This window comes from Notechis scutatus, chromosome 2 (assembly GCF_049901735.1).
Source record: "Notechis scutatus isolate UNSWTSFEM ecotype Mainland chromosome 2, rNotScu1.2, whole genome shotgun sequence".
Lineage (NCBI taxonomy): Eukaryota > Metazoa > Chordata > Lepidosauria > Squamata > Elapidae > Notechis > Notechis scutatus.
Genome location: NC_142010.1, coordinates 19,329,368 through 19,343,764, shown reverse-complemented (window position 1 = coordinate 19,343,764; position 14,397 = coordinate 19,329,368). Strand labels below are relative to the sequence as shown.

The window sequence follows — 14,397 nt, the reverse complement described above, 5'->3', positions numbered from 1 at the left end:
CATACTTGAAAATTCCCGCTGTATGAAGATAAGCAGAGAATTTTTAACCTAGGGAAGCTTTCAAAGTACTACATACAACATCTGCTATTGCAAGTCAAACAACAGACAGATATGTAAAAACTCCTCAATCTCTATACGGTGGCAATTGTCTACAAGACCTCTTTCCAATAAACATAACAGGTTGGCAGCCCAGTTTACCCCAACTTGCAAGTTACAATTCAAAACCCAGAAAAAAAGAGATAGAATCTGTGTCAAGAGTGATTGTAGAAAGGTCTTTGTAATCCAAGCATTTCCATGGGTATCCCAGATACTCACCTACAATAAGTGGTTTGCTCCTGAGCAGGCCAGGTAGGCCACGATGAAGCAGCAGCAACTCCTCTTCTTCTTCTTCCTCATCACCAAGGGGGTTTGTGCTAACCAAAGATTCTGACTCTTCTGGGGGCCCAAACTCCTCCAGTAGCGAACTCTCTGATGGGTATTGGAAGGTCCTCTCCAGCTGATTCTCACTGAATGAAATCTTAAGCTGCAGGTAGGAAGAGAAAGAGGGAGATATGGATGGATGGGTGGATAATATTACAAGTCTACAGTTACAGTCACCCCATTGATTTCTGGCTATGCCAGATTATGCCTCGGCCCATCTCAAACGTGGTGGGCATGGCTTGGCTTGGTGGGCGTGGCAGGGGAAGGATACTGCTAAATCCCCATTCCCTCCCCACCCCACTAACCTGCTTTCCAGCTCCATTCTTCTGTGAAGAGCAACAAAAGAAGACCCAGCCAATCAGCTGGGACTTGGGAGGCAGAGAATAGATGGGGCGGGGCCAGTCAGAGGTGGTATTTGCCGGTTTTCCGAACTACTGAAAATTTCCACTACTGGTTCTCCAGAACTGGTCAGAACCTGCTGAATACCACCTCTGCATAACTTTGTCGTTTACTTTTTGAAGGGAGGTTATAGTATACTTCAGTGAGACTCCAGGGGTTAAATCTCTAAGGAGGCGAAAGATGCCTTATAAGAAAACAAAGGCTTAATGAGTTTGAATTGCACTTATGGTACAGTAGCTACATTTAGAGCCATAGGAGAATTACATATTAAGAGTCCAGGATGGGATCATGGTAGTAGTAGTAGTACAGCGCGTCTGGAAAGCCCAGTAAGATTAAAGGAAAGTGTGTAATTGAGTGTATATGGCCTCTGGAGAACTAAATTAAGGGAAAGGATGCAAGCAAGACATCCAATTCAGAGGTGGCATTCAGCAGGTTCTGACCAGTTCTGGAGAACCGGTAGCTGGAATTTTGAGTAGTTCAGAGAACCAGCAAACACCGCCTCTGACTGGCCCCGCCCCCATCTCTTCTCTGCCTCCCGAGTCCCAGCTGATTGGCTGGGTCTTCTTTTGTTGCCCTGCACAGGAGAACGGAGCTGGAAAGCAGGTTAGTGGGGTGAGGAGGGAATGGGGATTTTGCAGTATCCTTCCCCTGCCATGCCCACCAAGCCATGCCACGACCGCAAAACCGGTAGTAAAAAAAAATTGAATCCCACCACCGATCCAATTATGTCTATCTTGCAACAAAACACTCTTATCAAAAACGGAGAATATTTGTAGTTCAGAGTTGAAATGAGGAGTCCTTAGTGCTCTCTGAGCTTTGGTTGTTTTCTTGCAGATGTTTCATTATCCAAACTAGGTAGTATCATAAGTGCTAGCATTGATGATGCTACCCTAGTAACAAAATGTCTGCAAAAAAACAGCCAAGCTCAGAGAACACCAAAGACCCCTCAAAGCCCTCTTACGTCCTGCTTTTTGAGCTCTTCTCATCCTGAAAAGCTTTACTGTAATTTGCTTGGGTTAAACCGCATAAATACTAATATATATATAAAAAAAAGTTGAAGGACTTCAAGCAAAAAGAGCTGCAGTGTCCTGGGATGTGTAAATAAAAAGGTTGCAAACTTTTAGCTAATAAATCTTTCTTCCCTGGCTTCCTAGGATGTCTCCTCACCATCCCAGGTCACACACTACACCCATTTTCCAGCCGATACAGAGTACAAAATAGAGCAGGAGATAATCTTTCAGAAAATAGTATTAAATTGCCCCATAGGCACTCCTGTAGCAAGAGGGTATCTCTTGTGTGAGAGAAGAGCTTATGGATTGGAGATTTTTAAGAAGAAAGGCAACCTCTCAGGGATGGTTTAATTTATTTTCATGCCCTCTACGCAGAATTAGACTAGATCAGTGATGGCGAACCTTTTTGTTTGTGGTGTGCCGAACGCGTGCGTGTGAGAGAGAGCATGCCACCACCCACAATGCAATGCGTCCCGCCCCCCTGCACGGGCGTGCACAACACCCCTGCCCTGCCCCCTTACTTGCACTGCACATGCACGTGCCTCCCAGCTGATTTTTGGCCTCCTTGAGGCTGTTTTTACCCTCCCGAGGCTTGAGGGAAGCCTCGGGAGCCTCGGGAGGGCGAAAAACGGGCCTCCCGGAAATACCAGAAATGCCCATTTTCAGCCTCCGGTGGCCCTCTGGAACTCGGGGGAGGCTGAAAACGGGCCCATTTCAGCACTTCTGGTATTTATGGAAGGTCCGTTTTTCGGCCTCCCGAGGCTGCAGAGGCTTCCCTCGAGCCTCAGGAGGGTGAAGACAGCCTCAAACGGACTGAAAATCAGCCGGGAGGCGCACGCATGCGCAGTGCAGGTAAGTTTGGCTGGGGCTCACGTACCCACACAAATGGCTCTGCTTGCCACCTGTGGCACACGTGCCATAGGTTCGCCCACCACGGGACTAGATGATCCTTGTGGTTCCTTTCATCACCTTTTCCAATTCTATGACCTTAGAATTAGGTGTGCTTTTTATCACCCACCAGCTTAATATGCAAGAAAGCCCACCAGTCAAAAATAACAAGAGGAAGAAGAGAGGACGTACCCCATGAGAATTTCTCAAAGTCATAAGGAATGAGATGGTATATACATTTAATAAACAAATAGTCAAGATGAGCAGATAGGTTGTCTTAACTGATCTCAAGCTAGCCTCCCCCTGCCCGATAATCCTCATTTGGGGTACACATCAATATGTGTACAAGTAGTGTGTGCCACATAGCAAAACCACCTGCAAAAGCCAGTTTGGTGTAATGGGGTTAAGGGGCTGGCTTGAAACAAGGAGACACCGAGTTCTAGTCCTGTTTTAGGCATGAAAGCCAGCTCTGTCACCCTGGGTCAGTCTATCTCTCAGCCCAAACCACTCACAGGAATGTTGTTGTGGGAAAAATAGGAAGAGGAAAGTGTATTAGGCAAACTTGTCGCCTTGGGTTATTTATTAAAAATAATAAAGGTGGTATAAACATCAAATACATGGGTAAAAACACGAAGTTACTCTATCAAGGGAGCTTACAATGTTAAGTAAATGCATAGTGGGAAGGGGAGAGAGAGAGAGAGAGATCAGGGTGGCAAATTGAAAGTTACACCTTCAAATTCTGGGCCAGCTGCCTTATGCTTAGTCAGTCAATTGGTCCATCTAGCTCCCCCTCTTGTAGACCTGTTCTTGAAGCTTCTACAGAGTTTCCCAGATGCTCCCGAAGATTCAGCTTCTCTTTAAAGCTTTCTGACTTAAATCTCAAGAGACACAGCTTAATGGGTGCACTCTGTAATAAGCATGCAACCGATTGCAGAATTGATCTTATTTAGGATAAAAGCTATCTAACAGGATGGAAAGTCTGGGTCATAGGGCTTGCCCTGGCCTCGGAGATCAAGGGGCAGTTGAGAAGAACCTACTTGGATGCTAACAGTTTATGGAGCAGGGCATTCAGAAACACTGAAGTAACAAAGAGCGACTGTGAGCATGTACAGCAGACATTTCCTGCGTCCCATGAATGCTTTTAATGAATGAGGGTTTGTACTGATAGCAGATTCCATCTTGAGCTCCATTTGTTCTTATCCATGGGATAACTTTTTGTCTAACAAATCATTGTGGCCCTGGGGTTTTTATAGACCCGGAAGAATCTTCTACCACAATACTTCACTGTAGCAAATGAATGAAACAATCTGAAAGAGATTACCAACTATATTAAGACAGCTGAGGTAAGTGCTTAAACTAGACTGTGGCTTCTTAGTAAGATAAAAACTCAGCAACATGAAGAGGTGGGTGTCAGAAAAATATATATGGAAGAAAATGTTTTGCCCTACAAATCTAATCCCATGAAGGCAAGCATAAGAGGCAATCTGCTAGGTCTAACGGAAGATCCTAGATACAGATAATCAGAGTTGGAAGGGACCTTGTAGGTCATCTAGTCCAACCCTCCACCCAAGCGGGAGACCCTACACTATTTCTGACAAATGGCAATACAATCTCTTCTTGAAAGTCTCAAGTGATGGCGCTCCCACAACTTCCGAGGGCAAGCTGTTCCATTGGTTGATTGTTCTCACTGTCAGAAAGTTTCTCCTTGTTTCCAGGTTAAATCTCTCCTTGTTCAGTTTCCATCCATTGTTCCTTGTCTGGCCTACAGGCACTTTAGAAAATAGCTTGACCCCTTCCTCCCTGTGGCAGCCCCTCAAATATTGGAAGACCGCTATCGTGTCTCCCCTGGTCCTTCTCTTTACTAGATTAGCCAAGCCCAGTTCCTGCAACCGTTCGTTGTATGTTTTAGCCTCCAGTCCCCTAATCCATCCTGGTTGTTCTTCTCTGTACTTCTTCTAGAGTCTCAACATCTTTTTTATAGTGTGGTGACCAAAACTGGACGCGGTACTCTAGGTGTGGTCTTACTAAGGCTTTATAGAGTGGTATTAGTACTTCCCTTGATCTTGACTGTATCCCTCTGTTAATACAACTTAGGATTGCTGTTTTTCACCTCTTATGAAAGATGGGCATGAAGATAACAATCTTGTCGGGTTTGCTCCAATATCACTTGCAAAATTGAAAGAAGGTGGGGAAAGTCTCAATCTATGCATCCTTCCCCCAACTCAAGATATATGGAGGACAACTTCCAGAATTCTCAGCCTATGTGGCCACAGACCCTGAATTTGAAATACATCTGTTGGCACCACTTGCCACCCAGGGTTGGTATAAGAAAAGGCACAAAGAAAAACGCAAAGAAAAAGACATGAACAAGAAACACCAAGCACCTCATTTATATCACTTTGAAAAATGTACTCTATAAATGATTCATAGCACAGGTGGAGGTTTGCAAACTCAGGAAGCCTATTTTTAATCGGTAAGCTGGCAGGGCTTCACCAAGCCTGCCCAAGAAAGGTGAGGGCTTATCTCCATGCTTCTCTTTCCTGGACTGTCCTTGATTTACAACCATTTGTTTAATGACCATTTGACATTACAACAGCAGTAAAAAAGTGACTGCTTTTCACACTGCCGTTGTAGTGTGTCCCCATGATCAGAGGTGGTATTCAGCAGGTTCTGACCAGTTCCAGAGAACCGGTAGCGGAAATTTTGAGTAGTTCAGAGAACCGGCAAATCCCACCTCTGTCTGGCCCCGCCAACCCCATCTATTCTCTGCCTTCTGAATCCCAGCTAATTGGCTGGATTTCCTTTTGTTGCCCTGCACAGGAGAATGGAGCTGGAAAGCAGGTTAGTGAGGTGGGGTGGGAATGGAGATTTTACAGTAACCTTCCCCTGTCACACCCGCCAAGCCACCCTACCAAGCCAAGCCACGCCCACCAAGCCAAGCCACGCCCACAGAACTGGAAGTTAAAAAAAATTGAATCTCACCACTGCCCATGATCATGTGATCAAAATTTGGCTGCTTGGCAACTGGTATGTATTTATTTACAGTTGAGTTCTGACAAGCCAAGTCAATGGAGAAACCAGATTCACTTAACAACCATGTCACTAATTTAACCACTGCAGTGATTCACTTAACAACTGCGGCAAGAAAGATCGTAAAATGGAGCAAAATAACTCAATAACTCTCTTGCTTAGCAATGGACATTTTGGGCTCAACTGTGATCATAAGTCGAGGACTACCCGAAATGGTATTAAGGATCCTGCCTTTGCTTCTTCCCCCTTTCAGTGCAGGATCTTCCCAGCCCTGCTGCACAGAGTTCAGAAGAACAGGTGATCTTTGACATTATCTCCTTCCCAAGCAGTTCCCATGGGAATTAATCCAAGTTAATCCCAATTAAGTGAAGTCTATTAATGACAAGGGTAGAGGTGAAGGCGGAGGAGGAAAGGCAGAGATTGGTTTGTAGATCAAGTTGACAGCAGGGGCAATAGAGGCTGATTTCGGACAACAGCAACTTGATCTTCAAATGCCAGCAAAACTATCCAATGGGTATGTCATTAGACCTAGTTTCAAGGTCCTTGTATTTATATGTATGTATATGTATATTTCCTAATCTGACACATAGTCTGCCCTCACTCTTTTTGTAATATTATGCTATCCCTACATGAAATCCAAAAATTTAGGAAGATCTTTTTATTTGTTCTTTATATGAATAAAATGCTATTGCTTAAAATCACAGAACGGTCCAAAGAAGCATGGATTCCTCAACAACGGTCTAAATAAAACATAAATCAATCTTCCCAATCTCAGGCCTTTTAGATGTATGGGATGAGAACTCTCATGGTCCTCAAGAGATCTGGGTTTCAAGCCATGGAGTTAGGGTCCTTGTGGTCCTCTGTTGTGATTTTGAATGTTGCAGTGAGTGAAAAGGCCCTGAAATGATCGACAAACTCAAGGCCTCCTTTGTCCGAATGCTTTATTTTCCCATATATGTCAATAAGGGGCACCTCTCTTCTGGTTGTTCTGCTGTTTTCCCTCACCATCTAATATTCCTTTTCACCATCTAATATCCCTTTTACAAAAAACAACAGGTTGACAAAAAGCACTGGATGCTAACTAAAATTAATCAGTTATATATTATATTACTAATTAATAATATAATTTAAAAATAGTGCCAAGCAACACCAATATCAGGAGTACGAGAAGCTGAAGAAGTTCCAGGGCTGAAGGGAGAACTAGATAACCCAAACTGAGGAAGACCAATCTACCCAAAAGGATGAATAACAGAGTTGGAAGGGACCTTGGAGGTCTTCTAATTCAATCCTCTGCTCAGGCAGGAGACCCTATACCATTTCAGACAAATGGTTATCCATTCTAAAAACTTCTAGTGTTGGAGCATTCACAACTTCTGGAGGCAAGTTGTTCCACTGATTAATTGTTCTAACTGCCAGGAAATTTCTCCTTAGCTCTAAGTTGCTTTTCGGTTAGTTTCCCCCCATTGCTTCTTGTCCTGCCCTCAGGTGCTTTGGAGAATAGCTTGACTCCCTCTTCTTTATAACAGCCCCCAAGATATTGGCACGCTGCTGTCATGTCTCCCCTAGTCCTTCTTTTAATTAAACTAGACATACCCAATTCCAGCAACCGTTCTTCATATGTTTTAACTTCCAGCCCACTAATCATTTTTGCTGCTTTTCTCTGCACTCTTTTCCCCCTTCTACTCCGTATGGGTGGTGTGTGTATATATGTACAGTATATCTAGAGCCCACTGCAACTCTAGAGCCCACTGCAACTACATAGCCAAAAAGGCATTAAGAGTTGTTAACCTAATCCTACGTAGCTTTTTCTCTGGTAATATCACACTACTAACCAGAGCATACAAAACATTTGCTAGACCAATACTTGAATACAGTTCATCAGTCTGGAACCCACATTACATATCTGATATTAGCACAATTGAGAAAGTCCAGAAATATTTCACAAGAAGAGTTCTCCACTCCTCTACTCATTGTAGAATACCTTATGCCACCAGACTTGAAATTCTAGAACTAGAAAACTTTGAATTACGCCGTCTTTGGTCTGATTTAAGCATGGTATATAAAATCATACATTGCAATGTCCTACCTGTCAATGAATACTTCAGCTTCAACCATAACAACACAAGAGCACACAATAGATACAAACTCAAAGTTAACCGCACCAAACTTGATTGCAGGAAATACGACTTCAGCAATAGAGTGGTCAATGTCTGGAATACTCTACCCGACTCTGTAGTTTCTTCCCCAAACCCCAAAAACTTTAACCTTAGACTGTCTACTATTGACCTCACCCCTTTCCTAAGAGGTCTGTAGGGGCGTGCATAAGCGCACCATCGTGCCTACCGTCCCTGTCCTATTGTTTCTCTTATTCTTCTTTTATTTTTCTTATATGTACCCATTTCATGTATTCACAACTATGTATACACTTATACTTATTATCTTGTAAACAATTGGCAAATCAAATAAATAAAATAAATAAATAAAAATAAATATCTACATATACATGAATGAATGATTCAGTTAATATGCTTCTTACCCTGTCTCCCAAAAACTTACGTCAGAGGAACACTTTTTTTGCCTTATGTATGGTTAAATTAGGCTCTGAAATAGTCCCACAAGGTAATTGAAGGTACAGAGAAACTGGCTTATGTTCACCTTTTATACCCATTTGATCAGAAGAAGTCAGCAGAAAAGGGTTTGTACCACATTCCATTTTTAAGTTTTAGTTTTACACACTAGCTCTGTTTGCACAATACCACACTGAACCATGTTTTAATCCAGGGTATTCTTCAAATGCATTCTGTGTAGAATGGGGTATGCTTCTGCGAACTCAGAAAACTGAAGTAATTGAGCAAACCACTATTTACCCTGAGTAGGCTTTCCGTCTGAACTTAGCTACCAAGGGGCAATTTTAGAAAATGAGTAAAAAGTAAAAATAATCCTAACTGATCTTAAACTACATTAGTTTGGAGAAGGTGGGAGACGAGTTTGGTCCTCAAAGCATCATAACCCCCAGTTCCATTCCATTCATCACTCCAGGATCCTCTATGTCAAATTTTCACAACTGATTTGGGATTGGCCTAGCTGCTTACTGGATAAAGTAGGTTCTGGCTACCAGACTTATGGAGTTGGAGGAGAAAGGAAAGGTGGGGAGGAAGAGGAAGGGGAAGAAAAAGGAGAAAAAGGAGAAGAAGGAGAAGAAGGAGAAGGAGAAGGAGAAGGAGAAGGAGAAGGAGAAGGAGAAGAAGAAGAAGAAGAAGAAGAAGAAGAAGAAGAAGAAGAAGAAGAAGAAGAAGAAGAAGAAGAAGAAGAAGAAGAAGTATCAGACTCTCATCTGGGTTTTTCCCTTTGCTGTGGCAGCATGTGCAGGAAGGGAGGTTCTGCAAAATTCTCCTCATTTCTCACCAGAGGTAGCGTCAGGCAGCTGTCCTGGCCCTCCCACCCCGACCAAGCGCTTCTGCCCTTATTTAGAGACCGAGTGGGTGACTCAGAGCTGGCACATTCCTTAGGGGAGCAGGCCTGTGGGTGGGGCAGAGCAGATGCTGAGGGCAGGGAGGAGAGAGGGAAGAAGAGATGCTGGTGGAGGAGGAGATGCCCAGTGGCAAAATTGCAAAGCCAGATGTGGAGGGATGGCAAAAAACAAAACGAAAGACAGGGTGCTTCATGAGGAGGCAGGGTGCCTGCTCCATACAAGCCTCGCCTCGAAGGACCTGCCTTTGTTGGAGAAACATCTGTAAGATGTCTTCCCCCTCTTCCAATGTGGACCACTAAGTAGCATCCATCCACATTAGGGACCTTCTAGCAAGATGTGGAAATCCTGTGATTTGCAAATATATAAAAGACATTTAGGGAGAAGAAAACATACTTCACTAGGGAAGCAACAGTTGAAAACAGCCCAGTTCTATCTTGCTGGGGGTGAGGGATTAACAAAAGAAAAGAAAATACCTCAGAAAGTGAGCTAATCAAATTCCTGAACAAAGTCATCTAACACTCTAAGCATTTTCTCAATCACGGCCATCAGTCAAGGACTACCTATATACAAAAGGAACCAAGAACATTTTGTTTGTTTCCAATGAAGCCATTTTATTTTATAAATGGGAGGCCCTTATTCAATACAAAGATAGCCCCTAACCCCACTGAAATCCCTAGTTTTATTCATGGAAGGCTGGGATAGTGCATAAATACGTTAATCGTTTTAACTGATCACAATAATGCCAAGTGGGACACAGCTTTCTTCCAACAGAATAGAATAGAATAGAATACTTTATTGGCCAAGTGTGATTGGACACACAAGGAATTTGTCTTGGTGCAAATGCTCTCAGTGTACATAAAAGATACATTTGTCAAGAATCAAAAATCATCAGGTACAACACTTAATGATAGTCATAGGGTACAATCAACAATCAAACCATACTAGGAAACAGTCAATATAAATCGTAAGGATACAAGCAACAAAGTTACAGTCCTACAATCACAAGTGGGAGGGGATGGGTGATAAGGAGTGATGAGAAGATTAACAGTAATAGTAGTGCACAGTGGCTGAACTGAAGCATAATTTGGTTTAATTAAGAGAATCACCATTTAAGGCTCAGCCAAGGGTGTCTGCGAGAGGTTCAAAAAAATCAAGATGGTGACTTTTGATCATAAAGGCTTGTCCCTTTTTTACATGTATCATAATGCGTGTAAACAAGGGCGGGGTTTAGATTGTGGATATCCCTGAACACAGGGTTAGCTTACCAACATGCATGTAGTTCTGCTTAGCAGTTGTTCAAAGTTATGAAACACACACCCCTCAAAAAAAACAACAACTTTGCACCAGTGGTGGGATTCAAATTTTTTCACTACTGGTTCTGTGGGCGTGGCAGGAGAAGGATACTGTAAAATCTCCAGTCAGAGGCGGTATTTGCCAGTTCTGCAAACTACTCAAAATTTCCGCTCCCGGTTCTCCAGAACTGGTCAGAACCTGCTGAATACCACCTCTGCTTTGCACTGTCCCCCAGATCGCAATTTACTTTAGTTTCTGCATTTCCAATTTCTGGCAAAAAAAACTTCCATTGAGGACAATGGGTTCACTTAGTGACTGTGGCATTTGCTTAATGACCACTGCAAAAATTGGATCAATCATATGACGACTTCCTTAACAACTGGCATGACTGTAATTCCAGGCTCAATTATAGTTGAGGACTACTTATAACTTGGCTAAGGCAATCATGGCTTGTGAACCCAGCCTAGACAATGCTGATTTTCACAGCTGAGTACTTTCTTTTTTATTTCTGATCTCCAAATCTTTCCATCAGGGATCACCACAGGAGAACATGCCAAGTTGCTAACATCAACATACAAAATATGAAGTACAGAAGATGCAGAGGCCCTTATTATGGATCATTCTACATTTCGAAAGTGACATGGCTAGATGTTTTTAAGGGAGTAAAGACTGGAAACTTTATTTTCTCTTTTCTGAGTAGGGAATTTCAAGAATCCCAGAATCCTATATTCTGTTCTTTTGCCCTGTTCTTAACTCTTAAATCAAGCCATTTCTGGCACACAATTATGTCCTTTCCTTTCCTTCCTTCTTCACTAAATGCAGTAACCCACTTCCTGAGTTTTACTTCTGTGTAGAGGCCTCTGCGTCTCTCATTTCCGCCTGCCTGCCCTCATTCCTCCCCCACCCACACCAAAAAAACTAGCAATTTCCTGTTTTTAGAACAACTGCGAAGTGGAGGTAGTGTACAGAAAACAATGTAAATAGCTATGAACTGGATCTTATATGGAGGCAGACCAAACTGCTCATGATTACTTAATAGAAACATAAATATATACACGAGAGTTGTATTTGGTTGCGAGAGCCAGCTTGGTGTAGTGGTTAAGGTATTGGTCTAGAAGCCAGAAGACTGTGAGTTCTAGTCCTGCTTGGGCATGAAAACTGTTTGGGTGATTATGGATGAGTCACTCTCTCTCAGTCCAACCCACCAGGGTTCCTGTGTTGGTGGGGGAAATAGGAGAATGACTCGTCAGAGAAGGAAAGGAAGGAATATCAGGTATATTTACAGCCTTGAGTTACTTATAAAGTAATAGAGTTGGAATAAACATCTAATAAATAAACATCATTGCTCAGACCCAGCCTACTTCATAGGACATGCTCCTACAGTATTTTGTACAATCCACTAATGTTAATTCTCCCCAAGTAGGCCAGCATTAAGAACTAGCAATCTAGTAAGCAAGCCATAATTTTATGGACTAAACCACAACCGAATGGATTCATACAGCATGCTAAACCATAATTCATAAGCCAGAGTAGATGGTTCACCAAATAAAAACTGAAGAAATCGTTTTATAGTTTAATCCCAGAATCTGGCCATGCTGTCCCACCTGTTCCTCGGTGAGTGAACCTATCTCACTGATAATGTTTAAGATGTCCACTCTTCATTGGTATATTGACCAATAGGAGATCCTATTGGCACGTGACCAATTTCATCCTATCGAGACTAATCAAACATCTAGAATTCCATGGCAGTGTTTCTGAACCTTGGCGACTTGAAGATATGTGAACTTCCCCAGCTAGCCTGGCTATCTGGAGAATTCTGGGAGTTGAAGTCCACACATCTTCAAGTGGCCAAGGTTCAGAATCACTGCTCTATGGGGTTCAAAGTTTTTAAAAACTTGCATCATGGAGGCATGATGGAATATTAATGATTACATCTTTTTGCTCCGAGAGCTGAAAGGAAAGAGGAGTGCATATATCATCCTGAGAGTTTCATTAGGACTAGGTGAAGATGCAAGATGCAGTATAGTGTGTAACATACCACTTCTTTTGTCTGTTGGTTGCACTTTGATTCTTCTGGGGTTTCCCCCCCCCGTAAATCGTTGATTGGTGTTTATGCATATGTATATGTATTTATGTAAATAGTCCTCAACTTATGACCATAATCGAGCCCAACATTTCTGTTGTTGTGTAAGACAGTTGTTAAATGACTTTTGCTCCATTTATTGCCACAGTTGTTAAATGAATCACTCCACTTGCTAAGTTAGTAACACGGTTGTTGCCAAATATGCAGCTGGATAATTTTTTGCTCTAATCCAGCAAGATATTTTTGTATATGATGTCCTTAAATTAAATGAAGAAATAAAATAACACCCCAGCTGTCAAAACCTCTTGTTGTTACAGCCAGGGCAGGCCATAGTCTCTCGAGAAGTGATAAGCGAGGCATAGCTTTTATAAACATATAAACAAATCAGTTGAGTGAATTTCTCTCTCAACCCAACCCACCTCACAGTGTTGTGGTTGTGAGGAAAATAGGAGAAGGAAGGAATATTAGGTCTGTATGGATGGTTTATAAAAATAATAAAGGCAGGATATGAATAAATAAAATAAATAAATGTGGAAATGATCATCTTTCTTGCCCATCTTACTTGTTAAGAGGCAAAGCCAAATGTATACTGTTGGTAAGGCATGCACCCCACATAAATAGATATACCCTGTTTCTCCAACAATATGGCCTCCCCCAATAGGAAGTCCCAGCATGTTTTATAGGCATGAAATGAAATTAAGCCCCTCCCCGCAAATTAAGGCCTATATTAAAACATGCAAAATGGGGGGAATGGTGGGGGGGGCTTGCCATTAGGAAGTACTTTTGTTACACACCCAGATATGGTGCTGCCTGCGTTGACCCCGATACGAAGTGCCCCACCAACGCCGAGGTCAACATCCAAGCCATCGTCGCCCGCCCAAAGATGCAAGGGGGGGAAATTAAGTCACCCCCCCCAAAAAAAGACGGCCTAGCCATTTTTTCAGGGCTCAAAAAAAATTAAGACCCGGCCTTATTATATGAGAAACACGGTAGCTTTAAAGCAAACATACCCATACACCAAAGGAAGACCCGAGAACATGAGCCACATAGAAGCAGAATAAATAAATAAAAAAAGAATTGAATAAAATGTTGACTGTGGGACTGTCCTTTTTGTTGACTTCTGTGGATTCAAACACAATTGCGCAGTTGAACAAATGAAGCTGCGATGGGGAAAGAAATAGAACAGGAAAGCAGTGGTTGCAATCCCAACCCAGAGTGCGCAATTGTGCTATTGTCTCTCCCCCACCCACCCTCTGCCTGCCATACCACCCAGGATGTGCTATTTTGCATTTTCTCCATGCTACTTTGTGCAACTCTGCTCACTCAGCCCTAATACATTGTGACGAAAGAATAAACAAAATACCAAGGAGACAGAAGGAAGAAGAGCTACTACCCAGAAGGTAAAATTGCACAACCATGACTAGGGCTGTCATTTCCAAAGGGCAGGAAATCAAGGAGGAAACTAAGAGTTGGAAATCAGCAAGATCATCCCTCGGAACCATGAATATCTTTACTCAGCTGGGTTCAGATAACAGATTATACCAGTAGGAACTAAAAAGGAGCAATGTAAAAATTATGGATCTTTATGTTGATGATGATACAAACCTGCTATTGCCAATTGAGAAAATACCAAGGCAGAATTATGAAATCAGCTTCACTTCAAAAATACTGGATCTGTAGTGTCCCCCATTTTCCGAGACAGGAAGAGATCTGGGGTCTTGCAGCCCAAGAAAGGCCCAGGCAACTACCAGAGAGGCACAAATGATATGAAAAGCACCATATAAGCCCTTCATCAATACCAG

The 14,397-nt window shown here is 42.6% G+C and overlaps 1 protein-coding gene across 3 annotated transcripts in view; it reads right to left on the bottom strand.

Moving 5' to 3' along the window:
- The window catches only part of PPP1R18 (protein phosphatase 1 regulatory subunit 18), a 41,801-nt gene that overhangs the window by 3,229 nt on the left and 24,175 nt on the right, over positions 1-14,397 (bottom strand). For all 3 annotated transcript variants that reach the window (XM_087954392.1, XM_087954393.1, XM_026685907.2), the window contains exon 3: positions 316-523. In XM_087954392.1, the coding sequence (XP_087810518.1) occupies positions 316-523 (208 nt within the window). The remainder of the gene's footprint in view (positions 1-315; positions 524-14,397) is intronic.